Source organism: Haliotis rubra, unplaced genomic scaffold (assembly GCF_003918875.1).
Source record: "Haliotis rubra isolate DU_JTF1 unplaced genomic scaffold, ASM391887v1 Scf127, whole genome shotgun sequence".
Taxonomy (NCBI): Eukaryota; Metazoa; Mollusca; class Gastropoda; order Lepetellida; family Haliotidae; genus Haliotis; species Haliotis rubra.
The window spans coordinates 1,915,881-1,938,458 of NW_025765192.1; the positions used below are offsets into that span (position 1 = coordinate 1,915,881).

The 22,578-nt window shown below is 41.1% G+C and overlaps 1 protein-coding gene across 1 annotated transcript; it reads right to left on the bottom strand.

The window, feature by feature from the left end:
- Nucleotides 1-9,206: 9,206 nt before the first annotated feature.
- Nucleotides 9,207-22,053, bottom strand: LOC124266673. Its single transcript, XM_046701474.1, is given in 15 exon segments — nt 9,207-9,480; nt 11,025-11,193; nt 12,097-12,278; nt 12,860-13,033; nt 13,466-13,639; nt 14,324-14,611; nt 17,823-18,128; nt 18,532-18,691; nt 18,693-18,760; nt 19,260-19,435; nt 20,443-20,560; nt 20,860-20,935; nt 21,367-21,416; nt 21,764-21,829; nt 22,017-22,053. Coding segments are annotated over 15 exon segments (2,268 nt in total). The 3' UTR covers nt 9,207-9,256.
- Nucleotides 22,054-22,578: the final 525 nt, after the last annotated feature.

The window sequence follows — 22,578 nt, forward strand, 5'->3', positions numbered from 1 at the left end:
GTTTTAGGATTTCCTGAAATAACTTGAAAACCCTACGTAAAACCATAGTCATTCTCCTACTGTATGTTTAACAAAATCCCTTCCTGCCGATTTTATATCAATAACTAATCTACAAACACTCCTCAAAAAAGCAATCCTTGCTTACCGACCTGTGCATTGTGTTGCACTTGAGAGATTCTATATGTACAATGCAACTTCTGCCCCTTTAGAAATACAGAGAGAGAAAGAAATATGCGTAAACAGTACCTTCAGCAAGTTCATCACAGGCGTCCCCGATATAACCATGGCGACAAAGGCATCTGCTGGTGTTTGTGTTAAAGTCTCCATGACCATTACATTGTGGGTTGTTGCCCTGTAAACAACATAAACAACACAGTAACTCTCCTCTACGTCTTGAAAATAACACCCGTGAAGATCCGGGTTAGAATTGATCTTCAGCAACCTATGCTTGTCGTCAGAGGCGACGAACGGGATCGGGTGGTCAGGCTCGCTGACTTGGTTGACACATGTCATCGATTGATGCTGTTGATCACTGGATGGTCTGGTCCAGGCTCGATTATTTATACACCGCCGTTATATATAGTTGTAATATTGCTGAGTGCGGCGTTAAACAACAAACCAAACAACCACATCGTATCCTAATTGCACAGAACGATGCTCATGTTGTTGATCACTGTATTGTCTGGTCCAGACTGGATTATTTACAGACCGCTACCATATAGCTGGAATATTGCTGAATGAGGTGTAAAACTAAAATCATTCACTCACATGAAAAAAATCTGCATGCACCTGTTAGGAATGCATTGATATACCGGCTTTGACATTTAAAACGAAGATCACATCTGGGTAGATGTCCTCAGAACCCGGGTCTCGATCCGCCAAACGTTCGTAGCGTTACGACCTAACGTTATTCTTCATCATGGACTTACGAAAGGCGTAATGCTACCAATGCTTTGTGGATAGGGTCCCTCGTCACTTAATGTTTATGAATGAAAACAGGTTCTGCTATCAACGAAATCTTCCCTGCACATTTAGTGCCAGCCCCACATGACATACGTAACTCTGTTTTATCAACAAATATCTGTGATATAATTTTCTTGGAGCTTTCAATAAAAGATGTGGTAGGTTTCATTCAGTAACATGTCATGTTTAGAAACTCAGTGGCGGTAATACAATTTATATTTACATCAAGTAACTTGAAATGCGTAAAGTCGTTCACGCATTCTTCTTCAGTCACAAGAACGTGGTTCAAATAGCATGTGGTTCGATCTCCTTCCGTCTTGAGGCTGAAGGACGTGCATAAAGGATGCAAGGAACACGCCACCCCACACTGCACGTTACTCTCGTGTGTTGATGATGTCTTGCCAACGCCACTTGTAGTTGATGGATCAAAGCATGAGGTAACTTCTATGTAGATCTTGCTGGATAAATGTCCAGAAACGGTCATTAAGAGGTGCCCAAACAGTACGATGGCCCAATGTGTTGGCATTAATCTGGAAGGGAGCAATCATACATTATGCTGTTCTCTTGATTGTAATGCAACCCATGTATCTCATAACGATATGAGTGAGTGAGTGAGTTTACTTTTACGCCGCTTCTTACAATATTCCGTCAATTTCACGGCGGGGGGCACTAGATATGGACTTCACACACTGTACCCATGTGGGCAATCGAATACGGGTCTTCTTCGGCGTGACGAGAGAACACTTTAACCACCAGGCTACCCCACCGCCCCTCATAAAGATATGATGATGAACTTGTATATTATATATAGACGGACATGCTAATTCCACAAGAAATATATATTTAAAGCAGTTATTATGATAAACTAAACATAAATAGTACAAGATAGAAAGAAATTCAAATATTGGATGGCTACTACGATCTTTGGGTTTTTTTTCTCTAGATAAACTGGTGCAAACTAAAGAACTGAGTTAAGGCTTGGAAGTCGACAAACGGGATCGAGTGGTGTTACACTTGTCGGGTCCTGACTTAGTTATTTGCAAACCACTGTCATGCATATTGTGAAGTACGACAAACAACTGACTGACTGAGTTTAGTTTTACGCCGCTTTTAGCAATATTCCAGCAATATCACGGCGGGGGACACTAGAAATGGGCTTCACACATTGTGCCCATGTGGGGAATCGAACCCGGGTCTTCGGCGTGACGAGCTAACGCTTTAACCACTAGGCTACCCCACCGCCCCTACGACAAACAAGATAAAAAACGAGCATCTTGAGGCGTCACAAACACTGCCTTGGCATTGCTGCGGGGTAGCTTTGATGTTAAAGCATTCACTGGTTCCGCCGTGCTGTTGCTTGAAGTGGACTCGCGCACATTCACACAGAGTATTATTTCATTTTAACATTCTTTTTATCTGCTTTTATTCCAGCACATTAAGGCTGTATTCTCCTTCTTCATAATAATGTCAACGTTCCCTCTGACACTACAAATCTGACTTCTTTGATGTGCGTTCAAGAAGTTGGGTAGATGAAGAATGAGCACTATTTTATGGATATACCACTTCTTTGTTCTGTATGGGCGACGTTTCGACATAGATTCTTATGTCGCCACTTGTTTGACAACGACATTAGAATTTATGTCGAAACGAAACGTCGCCTATACAGAATAAAGAAGTTGTATATCCATGAAAATAGTCCTCATTTTTTTTATTCAAATCTGTCGTAAATAATGTATCTATACTGAACCACAAAAGAAACGTCGCTTTTCAAAACCTAATGCAAGATTTTGTTCTTACAAAATGGTGTTTTTATTATGATTGTATCGTTTTGTTAACATGTTTTTCAATCCAAATTGACAGTTATTACCAACATCAGTGTGTTTTCTGATGAAAAAGCATTTCGACCAAAAGCACTTAAAAAGGCAGACGTGGTAAAAGGTTCCGTATGATATTCGTGAAAATGAAAATGCACGTGCATATCGTGACAACCCTACCAATGAAAGCGAGTCCCAAACTCGGACTTCCTAAAACAACATGGCATCCTAACTCTACAATAGCCTGCACTCAGTCTTGATTTGAGTCCAAAAGAACACCTTTGAGACGAGATTCAAAGAAGACCGAATGACCGCCACCCAAGGCCGACAACTACTGCTGGACTCGATCAGGCATTTCACAGAGTATGGACCCTAAGTGCCTATGGCCTTCACCAACCGGCTAATTCATTCCATGTACAGACGATGCAACGCTTTCATCGATGCTTATAGAGGCCACACACAATACTGACGTTTGGGTATCTTAATGGTACCATTTTTGGTGATTTTGTTTGTGCGATCTCTAAATGTGATTCCCAAAATGTGTTAACCATAATGGTCAAGTTTGAACTCAATCCTCCGTTTTCATTGTTCATTAGAGGGAATTAAAGTGTGTCCTTTAAAGGTCACATGCAGCGTAAAACACAACTTTGCAGATTCTGATACCTTTCGGTATGGACTTACCGAAACAAATCGTCAAAAATGCAAATTCAACTTATAAAGTTGAAAAATAACGCGATGAAAAAAACCGCGCGAAATCGGAGTTCAAACGATTCACTAATTTTCCCCCGACTTTTCGGGAGAAAACTGGTTTCAACAGCTGGGCTGCGCTCATAGCACGTGCGCAGTGAAATAGGTTCGCGCAGCTTGGAAGCGGGTTGTCCGGTGAATCTCGGTGAAGGCTTTGGTGTGAGCTATTTTTCTAATGTTTTGTTGATATCTCACAGGCGCGAGCATTTTATATGTTATGACAGTAAATTAACTGTTTATATAATTTCATTCTATTTCACCACACGTTCTTCTTACCGAGTCACTTTCTCAGTTCGATACTAAAAAGCAATGTCATTATTTAGCGTTGACAGAATTTCTAACTGTGATATAGATATGTCGTTGTCACAGACAAAACTCAAGGTCTTGTTTTATTGACACCTGTGTGTCTGCCTGCCTGTCTGCTAATGACAATATTCAATACACAGCTGCTATACTGACCACATGCAATTTGAACTTAACACCTATCAGGCTATACACCATAAACAAAATGCATTGATTTATGGCCCGAGTTCGGTCTCTGTCACATTATGTTATTACACAGACAGGCAGGTGTGATACTTGAACACATGACATGTTATGATGTCTGTTGATTGCAAAATGTTATACACAAAAAATGAGCATGTATTTACAAAACCCAACATCTCTATATATACACACACAATGAGCCGTGAGGGCATCTGCAAATGAACCAGCCGTTACACGTGAGTGCACACCCACCCGCTCTGACTGGGTTCGGTATCCCGGCTGCTTCGTTTCTTGGGAAGTAAACCCAAGTACACAATATTGCACTTTTGATTTGCGATTGTACGCTTATAATTTTTGTTTATATGTTTTTTCATAACCAGCAATGTATATTATATGTCATGAATAAGTGATAATTGTGTTTTAATTATGTTTGATTTTTTGGTTGCATGTGACCTTTAAGAAACCGCTATCAGTGCGACATTACTTTTTTTGTGGTTCAGTATATGTTGTAAAATTAATGTTTAAAGCAGTAATGTTTAAAGTTCAGTTCACGGAGCTTGTGAAAGCCATATTTCTTCAAAACCACGAGAAAACAGTTTTGTCTTGTTTGTCGCCCATTTAGTTTTACCATTACTGTGTCATGCAAGACTAGCATATAGTAACATTTCTTCGTACCAGGATATGCACTGAAGCATTCCACAGAACAGGAACATTATTAAGTTTGGTAGTAGTACAGGACTGTACTTACCTTGACGGCATTGTACCACGTCATGAGTGTCCAATATTTTGCCGAACCGAATGACATGCTCAAAATAATGGCATTCCATTTTATCTAAGAGGAAAATAAATATTAAGAGATAGGTCCTGGTTTTTTTATTGACCAATTTTTTTTAAAATCGATCTTATGTGTATTGTCTGTCAACGCAATAAGATCGACATATTCCACTCAACCGACATAGTAAGTTAGATGTAACAATTTATTGATGGTATTTTCCAATACTTTTATAGGTGCTTAACACAGATGAGAGTTAAAGAAGTTGTTTTTCACTGAACATCATAAACAACAGATCCATCACACAGATACCGCATCGACGGTAGTGTTGTAAATAATGTAGAGCTGAGGGTGTGTTTGGTCCCGTTGGTGTGTTAGATCAAATCAGGTAAACGATGGTGCTTGTTGTTATTCTGCCTAGTGATGGGCATTAAGTGGATAAACTGTGGCATGATATCCCATTGGACTGCCACAATGTAACTGGCTTGACTGATCCAAGCAAACATACAGACATTGCTACACTGTTATGAAGCAGTTGTTACGCTGTGCAAATGTGTTTCAACAAAGTACATGTAATATTCAGTGAGAGACAGTGGTGTGCCATTTTTAGACCTGTGCTACAACCTTATAGGCATCTCCAGTGACCCAGAGGCAGTGTAGAATTATTTGGGAAGATCTAGAAGGAACTTAGATATATAATGAGAGTTATCTATTGCTGCCATTTCACATTAATGTAATTACATCTCAAGTTGCCTTCGTTTACACTGCAGCTGAGAGGTGAATATTACAATGATTGTTTTCATTGCTATAATCAATGCTCTTGTAGTAAACTGCCACAAAAGTGTGCGCTGCCATAGTGATACCATGAATTGATCTGTAACTTGTTAACTTTGTTAAAGTTACAATAGCATTGGTAATTACGTCACATTTCTTTGTTGATTTCACACCTAGATCTATTATAGACTGATTCGTGATTAACCTTCCAGTATTAGCTTGGGAATCAACATAACATGAAATACATACATGCATGAACGTCGCTGGAGAGGTGGAAGTACCTTGACAAACTGCTGGGTGTATAATGTGTATGTGGGGGATATCCATGTCATAATAATTATAATTATAATAATTCTGATTTAATTAGCACTTTAATATTGTTCTAAATCCACACCGACAGCATGCTCATTGCGCAGACAGTTCATTAATACCCCGGATAACACTAGCTGTCTGTGAAGCGCGAGAAGTTTATAGTCACATGACTTATCCCACCGGGTACCCATTTTGTGCTGGGTGAACAGAGGCAATTTTTTTAAAGAAACTCACTTGTCTATGTGAGACCACACGTGCTTCGTGACATGGTAAACTGTGACATAGTATCTCTGTGAACTAGCACTATGGAAGTGCAAAAGATCCTGACTTACAGTAACAACACACTAATGTCCATGCTGGTCGCTATATGAGGAGGAGGGAGAAAAATAATTGCAGCATCAAAGCATAGACTCAAGAACGGAATTTTGAACTATGACAACTAAGATATGATTTGTTATCAGGCATTCACGAACATTTTTTTGGTGGTGTTTGCTTGGGGTCTTGAGAATAATATTTATTGAATTCTACAAATTGCACATTTTATTGATCAATTATTGATAATAATCTTGCATGTGATCAATTAACATTAAAGTGATTGTATCTTGCCAAAGAAATGTCATCATGCACAGCAAATATACTAAATGAGAGATGAATCGTTAAAACCATTTATGCTTTTATCGACTTCGGCATGTGATGCGGTGCAAAATTATTCGCTGTAATTTTCAGCATTTGTGATTGTACTTGATCACTTAGCGACCTTCAAGTTTGTCTATCCACTGGAGCAGAGACACTACTGACGACATAGCAAAACAGTTTGTTCAGTTAACACATTTTTTCTGTGACCATGCTTACCCACGTAACAATCTGTTAAAAGATTTAATTATTGCGCAGTTCCTTCAAAGTGACGCGAATTTAATTGAATTTATCGGTCAACCCTCGTGTGTCAGTTTGGATGATAGGTGGCCCAGTTGTCGAAATACGAATCACCTCAAAAGCGTGCACCAGTCTTGAATATTAAAAACCCCAGATTCCATTGGAATGCTGGAGACATTTTAAAAATGGACGATAAATTGAATAAACTTCGTTAGTGTATGATCGTGTATTTAGGTCGTCGTTCCTCTGTCCAAATCAGCCCTGAACAGTTGTCTAGGTTTGTCAGTTCCAAAATGGTTCTCCAAAGTGGTAAACGTCCAAGACTTGCGTAACTTCGGGCTTTTCTCCCACATCAGTCTGACACGCTGTGATAAAACTGTAATACGTACAGCGGCGCTATATCCAGTTCATCGAAGCACACATATACCATGTACATTTGAAACGCTGTGAACACGAGACAATAGTCAGTATCAATTATGTCCCTAGGTCTTAGTCATACGCCTACTAGTCCTACTCACACTAGTCATACGCCCATTAGTCCTACTCACACTAGTCATACGCCCATTAGTCCTACTCCCACTAGCCATACGCCCATTAGTCCTACTCCCACTAGTCATACGCCCATTAGTCCTGCTCTCACTAGTCATACGTCCATTGGTCCTCCTCCCACTAGTCATACACCCATGAGCCCTGCTCCCACTAGTCATACGTTCATTAGTCCTACTCCCACTAGTCATACAGCAAATGAGGGATTAAGTAAAACAACAACAGGCATATACCCTTTGCGCAAAATGGACTAGTCCGCTAAATTAGGGGCTAATTAAAGAGCTTGACGTAAGTTTAATCTCTAACACTGAGAATGCCACAGTCTTTGGTAATGAAATCATATAAACGAATGTTATTGAAGTAAATTACATTGAAGTTATATGAACATAATACACCATAACCGTTATTAATCAAAAAATTTAAATCAATGTTTGACTCTAGCATATGACTCTTGTTATTACGGCAGGACTGCTTGAAGTGGAATACGTTACCTCTAGGCGAGGTACACAACAGGTACTGTTTCAAGGAAACCGTGACAACAAAATTCTACAAAGGAACACTGTATCCACTGGAAGTGTGTTGTGAAGACTTGCCGGGGTAGAGTTACTATAGTTGGAAACCATGTCAGGAACTCCACTCCAACCATGGCCCACAAGAACCTGACACGGTGAGATTCATCAGCAACATGAGGAAGAGGGCCAGAGAAGAGATTATCCCAATGCCAACCCTGTATCAGGAAGCAGTTGCCCAAGAAGACCCTGACGTGGTTCGTCATCTACCATCCTATGCCAGCCTTAGCAGTGCCCTCTACAGACATAGGAGACACACCATTGCAGCACTCCCCAGACAAGAGGTGATGTGGAACTTGAGGGAAAGTGGACCGAGACAGCTGATGGCAACCTTACCTGTTGTTTGCAGATGGTGAAGACAACGAAAAGATGTTAGTCTTTTCCTCTTTGGATCAGCTGACTGATTTGCAGTCAGCAGATTACCTGTACATGGATGGTTTCATCATGTCCAGCCCTTAGGAATCAGGTTTATATCATTTATGCCAGTAGAGGTTCGGAGACATACCCTTGGTGTTTGCCCTTCTTCCCAATCGCCAGAGAACAACCTACTGCCGGCTTTTCCACAGGCTGAAGGAAGAAGTACAGCAGAAACTCAACAGAATCCTTGTAGCTATCGGGACTGAATTTCCTGCAGCCAAAGTGACAGTATGCTACTTTCACTTCAGCCAAGCCATGTGGAGGAAAGTACAAGACCTGGGGCCTGCTGTCCGTGCTGATACTGTTTAAGTGTAGAGATTATGTATATTATCAGATCACAGAATAAGATCAGATTATGTATGTTTACTATGCTCAAGATCAGATTATGTATGTATACTACGCTCAAGATCAGATTATGCATGTATACCATGCTGAAAACAGATTATTAAAGTTCACTGATGTGAAGCTGTATTTTGTTTCTTGGATCATTCAACTTTATTTTTACAAAGGTATTACAAAGTTAGTTGTTGGTGCAGTCAATCATACTATATGTTGCTTTAACCCGTATGACTAGTGGGACGTATGACTAGTGGGAGGACACTGTTGTCATTGTTGCATCCCATGGCCATGTCAGGAGCTTCCATCTGTTGGTTCCTATCCATGATCCAGCCCAAACATGACCCTTGGTAATAGTTTCGCTTAAGTAAAAGATCTATGTTACACCGGAATGTCCACTGCACGAGCTGATACGTAAACGCCACGATAACACTAAACTATTCTCAGACTTCAAAGCCATATTGCGTAGGACCACTCAAATCAGTTCCAGCTCCGAACTTCTTTGAAATGTACGTTTATAGAGAAAATTAAAATTAAAAAAATATAATATGATAAAAATACATGAAGGTTTGAATAAGAAAAGTTTTTATCTTTGCGTCAGAAGGAAATGCATACTATGCAAGGTATATTTTTTGCTATATATCGTTTTATCCAATTTCGACGATAGGCTGATGTGGTTGCGATGCGTCACATCGTGGATAGCCATTGTCCCATACTGCGTGGTATTGGTCGAAACTGACACACGTGATCACGGACGGACCAATCAGATGATAGCCTGCGTGACATCTGAACTGGAATGTGTCTCCAACATACGTAGAAGATCCGGTCATGGCGCCGTTGATAGGTTCTACAGGTCGGGCACACATGTTATCTGATCAGAAAAATTAAAATAACATGTCATGATGCTGTCTACAACACAACAAAATATATCTTAAAATATATACTTTAAATGCCAGAAAAGAGGCTATCGAATAGACTCTTAGCACCGAAGACTTGATTTCAACTTTTGTGTGATGCCTAACTGCGATTCTGCCATTTCCTGCTGTGAGGATGATTGGCCTATTGCAAAAGACCTGCTCATTCACTGTTACTTCATTAACACTTTCAACATCTGTGATGACGAATAACGCTGTAGTCTAAATGGAAAATAGTGCCACAGCACCTGGATATGTAATCATTTTACAAAGGAACAAACGTGAATATAACTATTAACTGAGGAACAAATTATCACGTACAGGTATCAGGCGTTTACCATTTGTGCGTAATCCACCAATACATGTACTGAGATGACAAATCTAGAAACACACTGAATCAACCAGGATTCGAACCCACGACGACATGTTTCTGGGACATCCCAAAATGCGACACTGCACATAAAACGACTGAGACACTTGTATCGTCTACCCCTTCCCCCACTATTTCCCTAATCCATAATAAATAGACACCGACCATCTGAGATAAAGTCCTTATAAAAATAGAAAAAAACACCTTCTGTAAGTTGAATGGATTTCCACAGCCAGAAGCTTGTAGCCTGTACTTGCCACTGAATGCTTGGATTGGTACGCGTTGATAATTTGTTTAAGTTGCTTTTTTTATTAAACATTCGTTCGTTGTCTATAATTTGAAAATGTATCTTCGGCACTAACTGTTTTGGTTCATTTTCAGTGATTCCACTCAGGTTTTTACATATTCATGGACACCTTTTCACTACTTGTTCCCTATTAACAACCAAAACTTTTAAACTGTTCAACTTACTCACGGCGATGACGAATAACGCTGTAGTCTAAATGGAAAATAGTGCCACAGCACCTGGATATGTAATCAACATTACAAACGCCAGTGAGTACAGTCGCTTAACAACAGTTATTGATGCACTTTTCATATTCAGCATTTCAAAATAGGTTTTCAATATCGTAGCTAACGATCCATTACTTGTTTGTCAATATGGCCATTACCTATTTCAAACGTTTGAACAAAGGCATCTTTCTCCATTGTGGGAACACAAATGTGAAGATTCAGCTTTCTGGGTCAAGTAGGTTTGAGAAGTTTACATTTATGAAATGCATCTGGACGAATGTAGGACCATGATATAAATACAAAGGTCAAGTAAAGGTAAAGTTGTGAAACATAGCGAAAAACAGAACACGCACGAAAGAAGCTGTTTGCGTTTGCTTTTGCAAAGATGAGTTATGAAAAGAAGAGAACGTCCTTACAGTTATGTCAAATGGCTTGTTCCTTGATGACCAAAATGGAGATTCAGACCCTACTGACTGGTAAATATGGAAGACGAATGGCTGCGTGTAAATAATTATTCATCTCGCTGGCAATCACCCAATCCAACCTCCAAACCACCCAAATGTAAAGATCAACTAATAAATCACATATCGATATTAACACAAATCTCACAGTACATACATGTGCTGTGTGTGATCTGCCACTTGAGGGAATATCCTGAGGTCTGTATGGTGGAATCACTCTCGAACAGAATGAACAGCTGGTTTCCTGAAGACCGTATTGGAGAATGCTTGATGTTACCACAAAGAGACGCCAAGAGAGGGCTGCTGCTGGAGTTGCCATCAAACACCTGCACGTAGATGTTAATGCAGACAGCCTATGAGTATATCTCTCCATAAAACCTTCCAACATAATCTAGTCTACATCTAGCATCAGCTGTTTTAAATACTATGGTGATGTTTCAGACAAAACCCTTTACAAAGGAACAAGCACGAGTATATTCATTTTACAAAGGAACAAACGTGAATATAACTATTAACTGAGGAACAAATTATCACGTACAGGTATAAATCTTTTAGATCTGACAGTATAAAGTCTATGAAAAGGAACAGGCAATAATACAACTATTTACTCAGAAATTGTAATCTGAACTTGTTATTGTGATTCACTGTATTATTCATTGCTTGTTTCCATTGTTTGCAGGCCCATCATACCACGCGTGTCTAGTTGCGACTATATTCTATCAATATTATGACAATAACTGAGTAAATTCTGTTTTATGCCGATTGCTTGCAGCACGAAATAGGGCAGGTATCAGGCGTTTACCATTTGTGCGTAATCCACCAATACATGTACTGAGATGACAAATCTAGAAACATACTGAATCAACCAGGAGTCGAACCCACGACGACATGTTTCTGGGACATCCCAAAATGCGAGACTTCACATAAAACGACTGAGACACTTGTATCGTCTACCCCTTCCCCCACTATTTCCCTATTCCATAATAAATAGACACCGACCATCTGGCTTCTGAAGTCCTGATCAAAATAGAAAAAGACACCTTCTGTAAGTTAAATGGATTTCCACAGCCACTCAGGTTTTTACATATTCATGGACACGTTTTCACTACTTGTTTCCTATTAACAACCAAAACTCTAAAACTGTTCAACTTACTCACGACACATTATACGTGGTATAAAGAATACAGTAGTTAATAAACCCATGTCACACCTCATCTTGGTAGACTCACCATGAGTGAATCGTCCTTGCAATCCTTGCTATACTCAATGTCCATCTGAAGCACCTCCAGCAACACCGACGTCCCTGTGTACGTGATGATCCTGTACTCACAAGACATGGACTTTCCGTACCGACCCTGCTGGATGTAGCCGTGGGTCCCGAAGTGAGCCTCGCTGCCACAATCCTGGGACTCTGAAACATTGAGTGAAAATGTTAACATAAAACTTAATCGGGTTAAATGTTACGCTGAACCATTGAAAACGAACCTTACTATGAAGGAGATGAGCGTGGCTATAGTGAAAAGCTTATTTCATGTCAATGTCTCGGATATTTGATTAATACAAGATGTGAAACTAAGATGATGATCATAATTAGATCATGATAGTTATGTATCATATTCTGATTACCATAAAAAGGAGTTTAGGAAGGAGGTTTTAAACCAAGATGTGGTGACCAAATCTAAGGATCTGCAGCCACACCTCCCACTGTTGAACCGTCTTGAACATGCTATATCTCCGTGAAACACTAACTTGATTTTAGTATCAATGTGTCACGTGGCATAGAACTTATTCATAAGCGTCTGTGTTGTCTACCACGTGGTATCTCACGCCCTCTTGGATTTTCTGCCACCAGTGGCACTGCTGAGCTGGATGCATATCCAGAAATGATCGGAATGGTTCAATATATATAAGTGTGCCAAGTTGGGTGCTTTTAACCCAAAGTGCACGATTTTAGCCTTAGTCTCCCCACTAATGTATACAATGTTATCTTACGGTGACAGTCTGTCAAAAAGCAATGTGTGCTGTCCAAATCTTTTCCGGGGCACTGTTGCCCGCTTCCCGACGGAGAAGGGTCGTCACACGTGCGTTTCCGGTATTGTATCCCTACGCCACAGGCCCTAGAACATCTGCTCCATGAAGTCCAAACGCTCCAACTGCCGTCTCTGTCTAGTAAATAGGAATATCCGTTCTACCCTTGTAACTGAACCTACACATAATATTGTGGAAAAATAGAACCGTACACAGAGGAAACACAGTCGTGAAAAGCGCGGGAATGGATCACTGCAGACCAGCAACGACACCAAGTGCCTGCTACAATGACAAACATGTTCCGCCCCATCGACATATCCCTTTAACACTTTACAGACTGATACTTCACATATGGTTGCCTGCAACATCGGAATGCGCAAGTTTGTAAGACGAGTAAGATCAAATGCCAGATTGGATTAATCATGATACCTTTCCATTTTTCAGCAGTATATTCCTGAGAAAACCGGTATGTTGGGCTTGAGATTGAAATACTGAGAAGTGCTATGACATGCACCAAACTACTACTACAGTTATTTTAGGCTTTCATTGTAATTCTTGTGTATTGTTTACCCTGACACGGCGTGGTGTTACAAGACTTGGACTCGTTGGTCTCCCCATGACACGGTGTCCCGGCTCCCACAGCAGGGGGATTGCTGCAGAACCTCCTCCGTATCTGAGTCCCCCCTCCACACGGCTGGCTGCAACGCTCCCACTTTCCCCAAGCCCCCCATGCTCCATCTATGTCTGGAAGTGATGAACATAGCACCCGGAATCATCAGTTCTTAACTCGAAGAATTATTTTCACATTTTATACGAAAGGTATCCTTGGCACTGAGCTCATTAATTTGGAATTTTATATACGTTTTCACGCCAAAGTTTATGAAAAATAGCATATTCTGTCAATTTTTCTGTGGTTTCATTTAGTCTTTTGAATACATGCAATTGTATTTTCAGTCACACTCTTTTAATGTGTAGAGTTTGCATTCATGGAAATGTATACTTTGCAAAAAACACGAAACGCAATAATATTATTGACTAATGTTCTTTCACTCACTTCCTTTGAATATGTAGTATTCATATTCAGGAAAAGCAAAAGCGGTTTCAGTTGTATACTGTATACATAAATAATCAACAGATTTGTGGCTCGTATTTCTACCGTCACAGTGAAAGTGAATCTAAATCTCGATTACGTGACAGTAAATTTGTAATAAATTCGACATTGTACGCAATGATAGAGGACAATACCAGCGTTCCCTATGTCTATGTTCATGAGTGAAATGTCTACCTGTAAATACTTTCTCTGCTGAACAGAACAGGAAATGCAAAGCTTCTTGAAACTACTGAGAATACCTTTCGGATAGGAATAAGCAGTTTGCCTTTCGGATAGGAATAAGCAGTTTACCATTTGGATAAGAATAAGCAATGTACCTTTCTGATAGGAATAAACTGCCATTGCTAGGTTGTTTCCTCGTCCGTTCTTTCCACACAGGTTGCTTGGTCCATATTTGGCAAATGACGTCAGAGCATCAGGGCCAGTTAGACAATCACCGTCCCGGAACAGAGCAAAGACGGGGTATCCCAGCTCATTTGCTGCGTCTGCGCATTCGCGGTAAGCTTCTAGAGTGTGGAACTCCAGGGTATTCGAATGCTGGTTTTCAATCATAGGGATGGCGGGATGAGAGGCGTTGTTCAGCCAGCATCCGATGTACGAAGCGTCTGGAAAAATCATCAAGGATCACAGGTTAAAAGCAAGGAACCTAGAACCTCTGATTGAAGTGCTAAAATCAGATTTTTTCTTCCTGAGATGCAATACATGTATAAACATGACCCTTCCTGAGATGCAGGATAAACATGACCCTTCTTGAGATGCAGGATAAACATGACCCTTCTTGAGATGCAGGATAAACATGACCCTTCCTCAGATGCAGGATAAGCATGACCCTTCCTCAGATGCAGGATAAACATGACCCTTCTTGAGATGCAGGATAAACATGACCCTTCCTCAGATGCAGGATAAACATGACCCTTCCTCAGATGCAGGATAAACATGACCCTTCTTGAGATGCAGGATAAACATGACCCTTCTTAAGATGCAGGATAAACATGACCCTTCTTCAGACCCCTTCTTGCAGGATAAGATTCTTGCAGGATAAACATGACCCTTCCTCAGATGCAGGATAAGCATGACCCTTCCTCAGATGCAGGATAAACCTCTTCTTGAGATGCAGGATAAACATGACAGGCAGGATAAACATGACCCTTCTTGAGATGCAGGATAAACATGACCCTTCTTCTTGACCCTTCTTGAGATGCAGGATAAACATGACCCTTCCTCAGATGCAGGATAAACATGATAAGATGCAGGATAAACATGACCCTTCTTGAGATGCAGGATAAACATGACCCTTCAGGATAAACATGACCCTTCCTCAGATGCAGGATAAACATGACCCTTCTTGAGATGCAGGATAAACATGACCCTTCTTGAGATGCAGGATAAACATGACCCTTCTTGAGATGCAGGATAAACATGACCCTTCTTGAGATGCAGGATAAACATGACCCTTCTTGAGATGCAGGATAAACATGACCCTTCTTCAGATGCAGGATAAACATGACCCTTCCTCAGATGCAGGATAAACATGACCCTTCTTCAGATGCAGGATAAACATGACCCTTCAGGATGCAGGATAAACATGACCCTTCCTCAGATGCAGGATAAACATGACCTTCTTTGAGATGCAGGATTGAGATGCCTTTCTTGATGATGCAGGACATGACCCTTCTTGAGATGCAGGATAAACATGACCTTTCTTGAGATGCAGGATAAACATGACCCTTCCTCAGATGCAGGATAAACATGACCCTTCTTGAGATGCAGGATAAACATGACCCTTCTTGAGATGCAGGATAAACATGACCCTTCTTCAGATGCAGGATAAACATGATGCCATGACTTCTTGAGATGCAGGATAAACATGACCCTTCCTCAGATGCAGGATAAACATGACAGGATAAACATGACCCTTCTTGAGATGCAGGATAAACATGACCCTTCCTCAGATGCAGGATGCAGGATAAACACATGACCCTTCTTGAGATGCAGGATAAACATGACCCTTCCTCAGATGCAGGATAAACATGACCCTTCTTGAGATGCAGGATAAACATGACCCTTCCTTGAGATGCAGGATAAACATGACCCTTCTTGAGATGCAGGATAAACATGATGCAGGATAAAGCATGACCCTTCCTCAGATGCAGGATAAACATGACCCTTCCTCAGATGCAGGATAAACATGACCCTTCTTGAGATGCAGGATAAACATGACCCTTCTTGCAGGATGCTTCTTAAGATGCAGGATGCAGGATAAACATGACCCTTCCTCAGATGCAGGATAAACATGACCCTTCTTCAGATGCAGGATAAACAAACATGACCCTTCTTTCCTCAGATGATGCAGGATAAACATGACCCTTCCTCAGATGCAGGATAAACATGACCCTTCCCTTCCATGACCCTTCTTGAGATGCAGGAGATGCAGGATAAACATGACCCTTCCTCAGATGCAGGATAAACATGACCCTTCTTGAGATGCAGGATAAACATGACCTTCTTCAGATGCAGGATAAACATGACCCTTCTTGAGATGCAGGATAAACATGACCCTTCTTGAGATGCAGGATAAACATGACCCTTCTTAAGATGCAGGATAAACATGACCCTTCCTCAGATGCAGGATAAACATGACCCTTCCTCAGATGCAGGATAAACATGACCCTTCCTCAGATGCAGGATAAACATGACCCTTCTTAAGATGCAGGATAAACATGACCCTTCTTGAGATGCAGGATAAACATGAACCTTCTTGAGATGCAGGATAAACATGACCCTTCCTCAGATGCAGGATAAACATGACCCTTCCTCAGATGCAGGATAAACATGACCCTTCCTCAGATGCAGGATAAACATGACCCTTCCTCAGATGCAGGATAAACATGGAGAAACAGGATAAACATGACCCTTCCTGAGATGCAGGATAAACCATGACCCTTCCTCAGATGCAGGAACAACTTGACCAGGACAAGTTTTTGACCCTTCATAAGTATACGATGATCCCAAAATCGTAAATGTTCAGTTATCTCCCAAAATCGCACATTTGGTTATTGGTTTGCCCAGAATTCTACATTAAATCCTTTTCTACGGGATGTCTGTAAATTATTTTGTATAGTTTCAAATATGATTCACCTATAAATACAAATGACTTATAAAGGACTTGATTAACAAATATTCCAAGTTGAAGAGAGATTCAAGTCTCTCTAAAACCAGATATTTTACTTTGATACGATGTCTCTTTCAAGATCTGAGGACGTCTCCAAACTCGGGTGAACTTTCTAATCAGCCAATCAAACAGACCATCATATCCGATATTTGTATCAGGTAAACATCCTAACACAAACGTTTCCGAATGTACATAAGTAAGGCGGTACGATTATACTGTCTCAGATATTCGATATGTTTTATGGGTTTATGTCATCTGCACTAAAATTGAGAACCATGAATTGAATACTGTATTCAGCATGAGTATTCAGCTAACGGGATCGGGTGGTCAGACTCGCTGACTCGTTCGTGCATGCCATCGTATCTCATCGTAAGTCGATATTCATGATGGCAGGTAGGTTTTGTTAATGATTATTCTTTCGTTTAACACCAAACCTGAGCGGTCTGTAAATAATCGAGTCTTGATCAGACAATCCAGTGATCAACAGCATGTGCATCCATCTACGCAATTGGGATACGATGACATGTGTCAACCAAGTCAGTGAGCCTGACCACCCGGTCCCGATAGTCGTCTCTTACGACAAGCATGGACAAAACCAATTCTAACCCGGATCTTCACGGGTGTTTTGTTTAAGCTCTACATACGTATACAAGGTGGCGGACACACGTAGTTCTCATCGCTCGGTTCCGGGCCGCAGTCCTGTCTGATGAAGTCCAGACAGAGCCTTGACCTCTTGGCGTTGCAGTTGATGTCACAAGGACTCCAGTCGGAAAATGGCCCCCAGGCGTAGTGGGGTGTGGTTTTGGGTAGGGGCGGCGGGGTTCGGACGTGATGGGGTAGGTTGGGTGGTGTAGCGAATTGGTGGCCCTTGACAGGATGGAGAGGCGGTGGTGTCGGTCGTACGGCGGGCGGCGTGGTGGAAAGTCGTGGAGGAGCGTGAAGGTTTGTTGCTGAAAGTGTGATCCAAACATGTCGAAAGATCGTGGAATAAAACGGATAAGTAAAGCGACCCTGAAAAGCATTAGACAATCGGTTACTCGTTAGTGTTGCTGAAAGTGTGATCGCAAACATGTCGCAGTGATTATGAACAACTACCCTTCCCGGCAACAGAACAAACTACCTGTTTCAACTATCCATCAGAACAATAGATCAAGAACCCCAGTCACCTCAGCACCATGCCACACCAGTGAGTGAGGAGAAAATAGTATATCTAACGTAGTAGTCAGTAATGTTATCTTTATCATGTTTATATATACTCGACTCTGAGCTAAGCAATTTAGTACAAGTGAGCATATTTTATCACATACCCCGCCCCCCTCAAACCCCAAGCGACTACCGAGACAAAAATCTTACTATGTGTCGGGAAACATTTGTACAGTTTATTGACTTTCCAGGCATCTACATAACTGAGGTGGTCTCTCTGTCCCAGAGCGGATTTCGTAGGCCTGACTGTCCTTATGGTCTCCTGTCCGTTCCTGGAGAAGGCCGTCGCTGAGTAGTGCATGATGCTGCCCGTAGTCGTAGGGGGCGCCTAGGACGTCCACGTCGCTGATAGTGAACTTCTCAAAATTAAACTCTCGACCTGTTATATGATGCAAGTGTAATGGAATAATACTGCATTTGAAAGTCGTGTGTAACATAGCGATGACAGTTTCACAAATTATAGTGTCTGGCCATACGAATCCTATTTGTCTGACATTAGGGACATCTAGATGAACAACTTCATAGTTTGTTATACGATTGTTTTCCACAAAGGCCCACTTATCTCACGAAATGTATGCCTTCGAAAGGAACACGCCAAATGCATGTACTTCAACCATGTCATGATACAGGGGTCAGCTTTGTAAATCTTTAACGTGAAACTTAGATGAGCATTGGAACTGGACACACGTCCAGGGTGACATGGAATTTAAACCACGGCAGATGTCTTTATTCAAATTTTGAATGAGAACTGTATGAATTGAATAAACGACACCGCTACAAGAAGCAAGGTATCTATGAGTACACCATGGCTCTGTGTGATGTACATAGTAAGGGTTATATAAATGACTTAAAACGTTGTCTATGTAACACTGTTCTACCTTCCTTGATGTTGTCCCAGATGATCTGGATAAAGGAGTCTCTGTCAGATCTATTCTGTTCATGCCAAAACCCCAGGGCGTGCATGATCTCGTGGATGGCCGTGCCCTTGGTCAGACAAGGCTTGCCCACCGTGAGCTCCTGCTGGTCACCGGTCCGGCCCACAGATGAGTAGCATCTGCAGTGGCGAGAGAACAAGTTGTAGATCTACCTTTACAGCAACCCTTAATATATTTCAAAAATGTGAGTAATACGAGTGAGTGAGTTTAGTTTTACGCCGCATTCAGAAATATTCCACCTATATATCGCTCGTGTGTAGATAATCGAGACTGGACCAGACAATCCGGTCATCAACAGCATGAGTATCGATCTACGCAATTGGGATACGGTGACATGTGTCAACCAAGTCAGGAGCCTGACCACCCGATTCCGTTAGTCGCCTCTTACGCCAAGCATGTGTTACTGAAGATCGATTCTAACCCGGATCCGAATTTTAGAAGTGCAGGAGTAGAATGGACGTTGTTTTAATATCACTGGATAAAAGCAGTTTCAACAGTTTGAAATGTTTACAATGACCTCCTCAAAGTGCGCCTAAAATAAGCAACATATGAAATGTTTAAAACTGGTTTTAGTTTTAGCTGACCGGGTGAACCCACAATAAAATTATATAGTCGAAAGGTAACATCCCACTTATCAACATACATTACTTTTTGTTACTGAAGTCCCGTGAAGATGCGGGTTAGAATTGATCTTCAGTAACCCATACTTGTCGTAAGAGGCGACTAACGGGATCGGGTGGTCAGGCTCGCTGACTTGGTTGACATGTCATCGTATCCAAATTGTGTAGATCGATGCTCATGCCGTTGATCACTGGATTGTCTGGTCCAGACTCGATTATTTACAGTCCGCCGTCATATAGCTGGAATATTGCCGAGTGCGGCGTAAAACTATACTCACCCACTCACTCAATCGTTACTGAAATGCGTTAACGGGTTAGCTGTAACTGCCTCTCCTAAAAATTTACACTTCTATAAATCTTTGTGAAATCATAAAGTTTGGCGATTCTAATGGAAGTATGTGTACATTAGGTCTGTGGTGGATAGCAATGGCTGTGCCACATTGTGAATAAATAAAGCCATCACAAAAATGTGTTAAACTGAATTACGCGTATATAATGTCCGTTACCCTTTGTGTTGCACGAAGTATATATAATCTTCTTCTTCCTTCCTGGGAACAAACCGCATGCATGTTTTGTTGTGGAATTCTGCCATCGCCTCCATAATGGCTCTCACTTCATCAGAGTCTGTGATGATAGAAAATAACAAAATACTGCAGATCTATGGTTCTATGAAACGTGGTTGGTTGTTATATAAATTGATTCGCTGCCTGATAGTGCTGATCTCATATGTATGTTCGCCAAAATTTGAACATGACATGTCCTACCATGGCATCCGTCACAAGTACATGCAAAGCCAAGTCAATTGTTCACCGGAAAAAGAACATCATTAAAAATGTGGAAGTGTGTTCCTCGCCTTGACATATCGAGAAAGTTGCTTTTCTGGATATGATTTAGACTTCATTTGCTGAAACAGCTCTACTGACCATATCTCGAATCCATGGTGTAAGGTATGGTGGTGTCTGGCCACAGGCGGGACCGGTCAATCACAGCTGTTCGATACTGAAACGTATCGGATGTTTGGTTAGTCCTCTATACTCAAATATCTCACATTGCAACCAGGCAATACTTCATAGAGGGCGTTGTGCCATCTAACTATTACTACTTTACGCTTTTACTTATGAGTGATACGTGCTTATCGGGTAGAGAAGTGAGTCGAGTTCAGATCGATATTTGACATTACACCACGAAAATGCCAATGAACAATTATAAGCGTTGCGTGTAACCTTACAACTACTAGCTACAATATGAACTGTTATGGTATGCCTATACATAGGTTTCCAACCACGCACACGCGAATAGCACAGAGCTTGACCACGCAGACAGTGCCACATATACGAGTACGATGTACACCGTACTATAAATGTCACTATACAAAGCATGAATGTTGTTGATTGCGACATAAAATGACATCCACTCATTCACTAACTTACTCGTGGAGGCAGAGACTTGATATCTCCCTCGAACAGATTGACACCATTCGCTGTAGCAAAAATATGAAATGAACATTACAACACTACAGACAATGTAAGCACAATGAGTACGCCCAATGATGCGTTTGCTGTTTCCTACTGTTAATGCCTTTGAGGTACCATGGCAGATCAACTTTAACTATTCACATCACCCTAATATTAAGAAAACAGTAATGCATGGGTAATTACATGGTATTTAAGGTAGGTCAATGGTCCTACTAATTGGGATAGTGACTGCGATATGATTTAGATTTTACGAGTGGTACGCATACTCCTGTATTCAGCGACAGAGTTACCTTTGCGCTATACAGTGCCCGTTGCATCACGAGGTGTGTTTACTGTGTGATGTTGAACGTACCTTCATTAGCCGCTAGAATAATGTCGTGCGCCGTTGAATACCTTGTGTCAACCTGTGTGTTGTCCACTGAAAATATATGACACGGTAAAGTCAGATGGGAGTCTCGCCATATCGAGAATGACTGTTAAGCCAGATATTTGATACTATCATTTTTTCCGAAAACAACAAAATTTCCAGTTTTCCAGAATTATATGTATTGTCACAGTAACATTTCCTTCGAAGAGAATACTACAACATGTTTAAGGACACCTACCCTCATTAGAAACATCAATCGGCCCATGGTCCAACATTGCCTAAAACAAAGAATCGTTGTTCGTTGGAATACGATGGTACATGTTTCTATGTTGATTTTAAGTTTTACTCAAATTAAAATTTCCTGTAAGTTTTTAGGATTACTGAACATGCTTAGGTCTTCAGCTACATAGTTCACGTAAGATGTTCCTTTAAATTACCTTGCTGTTGATGCGGTTGACCAATGCTACGAAACACGCTGCTCCGATAATTAGACGGTATGTCATCCTGGATAATCTGTGGAGGGGCTGTATTCTAGAAAACATGTATAATACGGTGTTAAATGTAATGTTTATATTGACCCCTGTGCATCAGATTACTATAGGATGGAACCCTGAAGTAATGCCCCTTGTAATGGTATATCACGTCGTTTAAACCAACACATACTGGCATGGTACTGCCATTAAAAACGTCATACCAAAAGACGTTAAAATATGGTACATGTACTTGTTGGTCCCTGCCTGGCGCTCGGCATTAATGGGTACAACAAGGACTGGTCGGCTCGCAGTCAGTATAATGCGTCT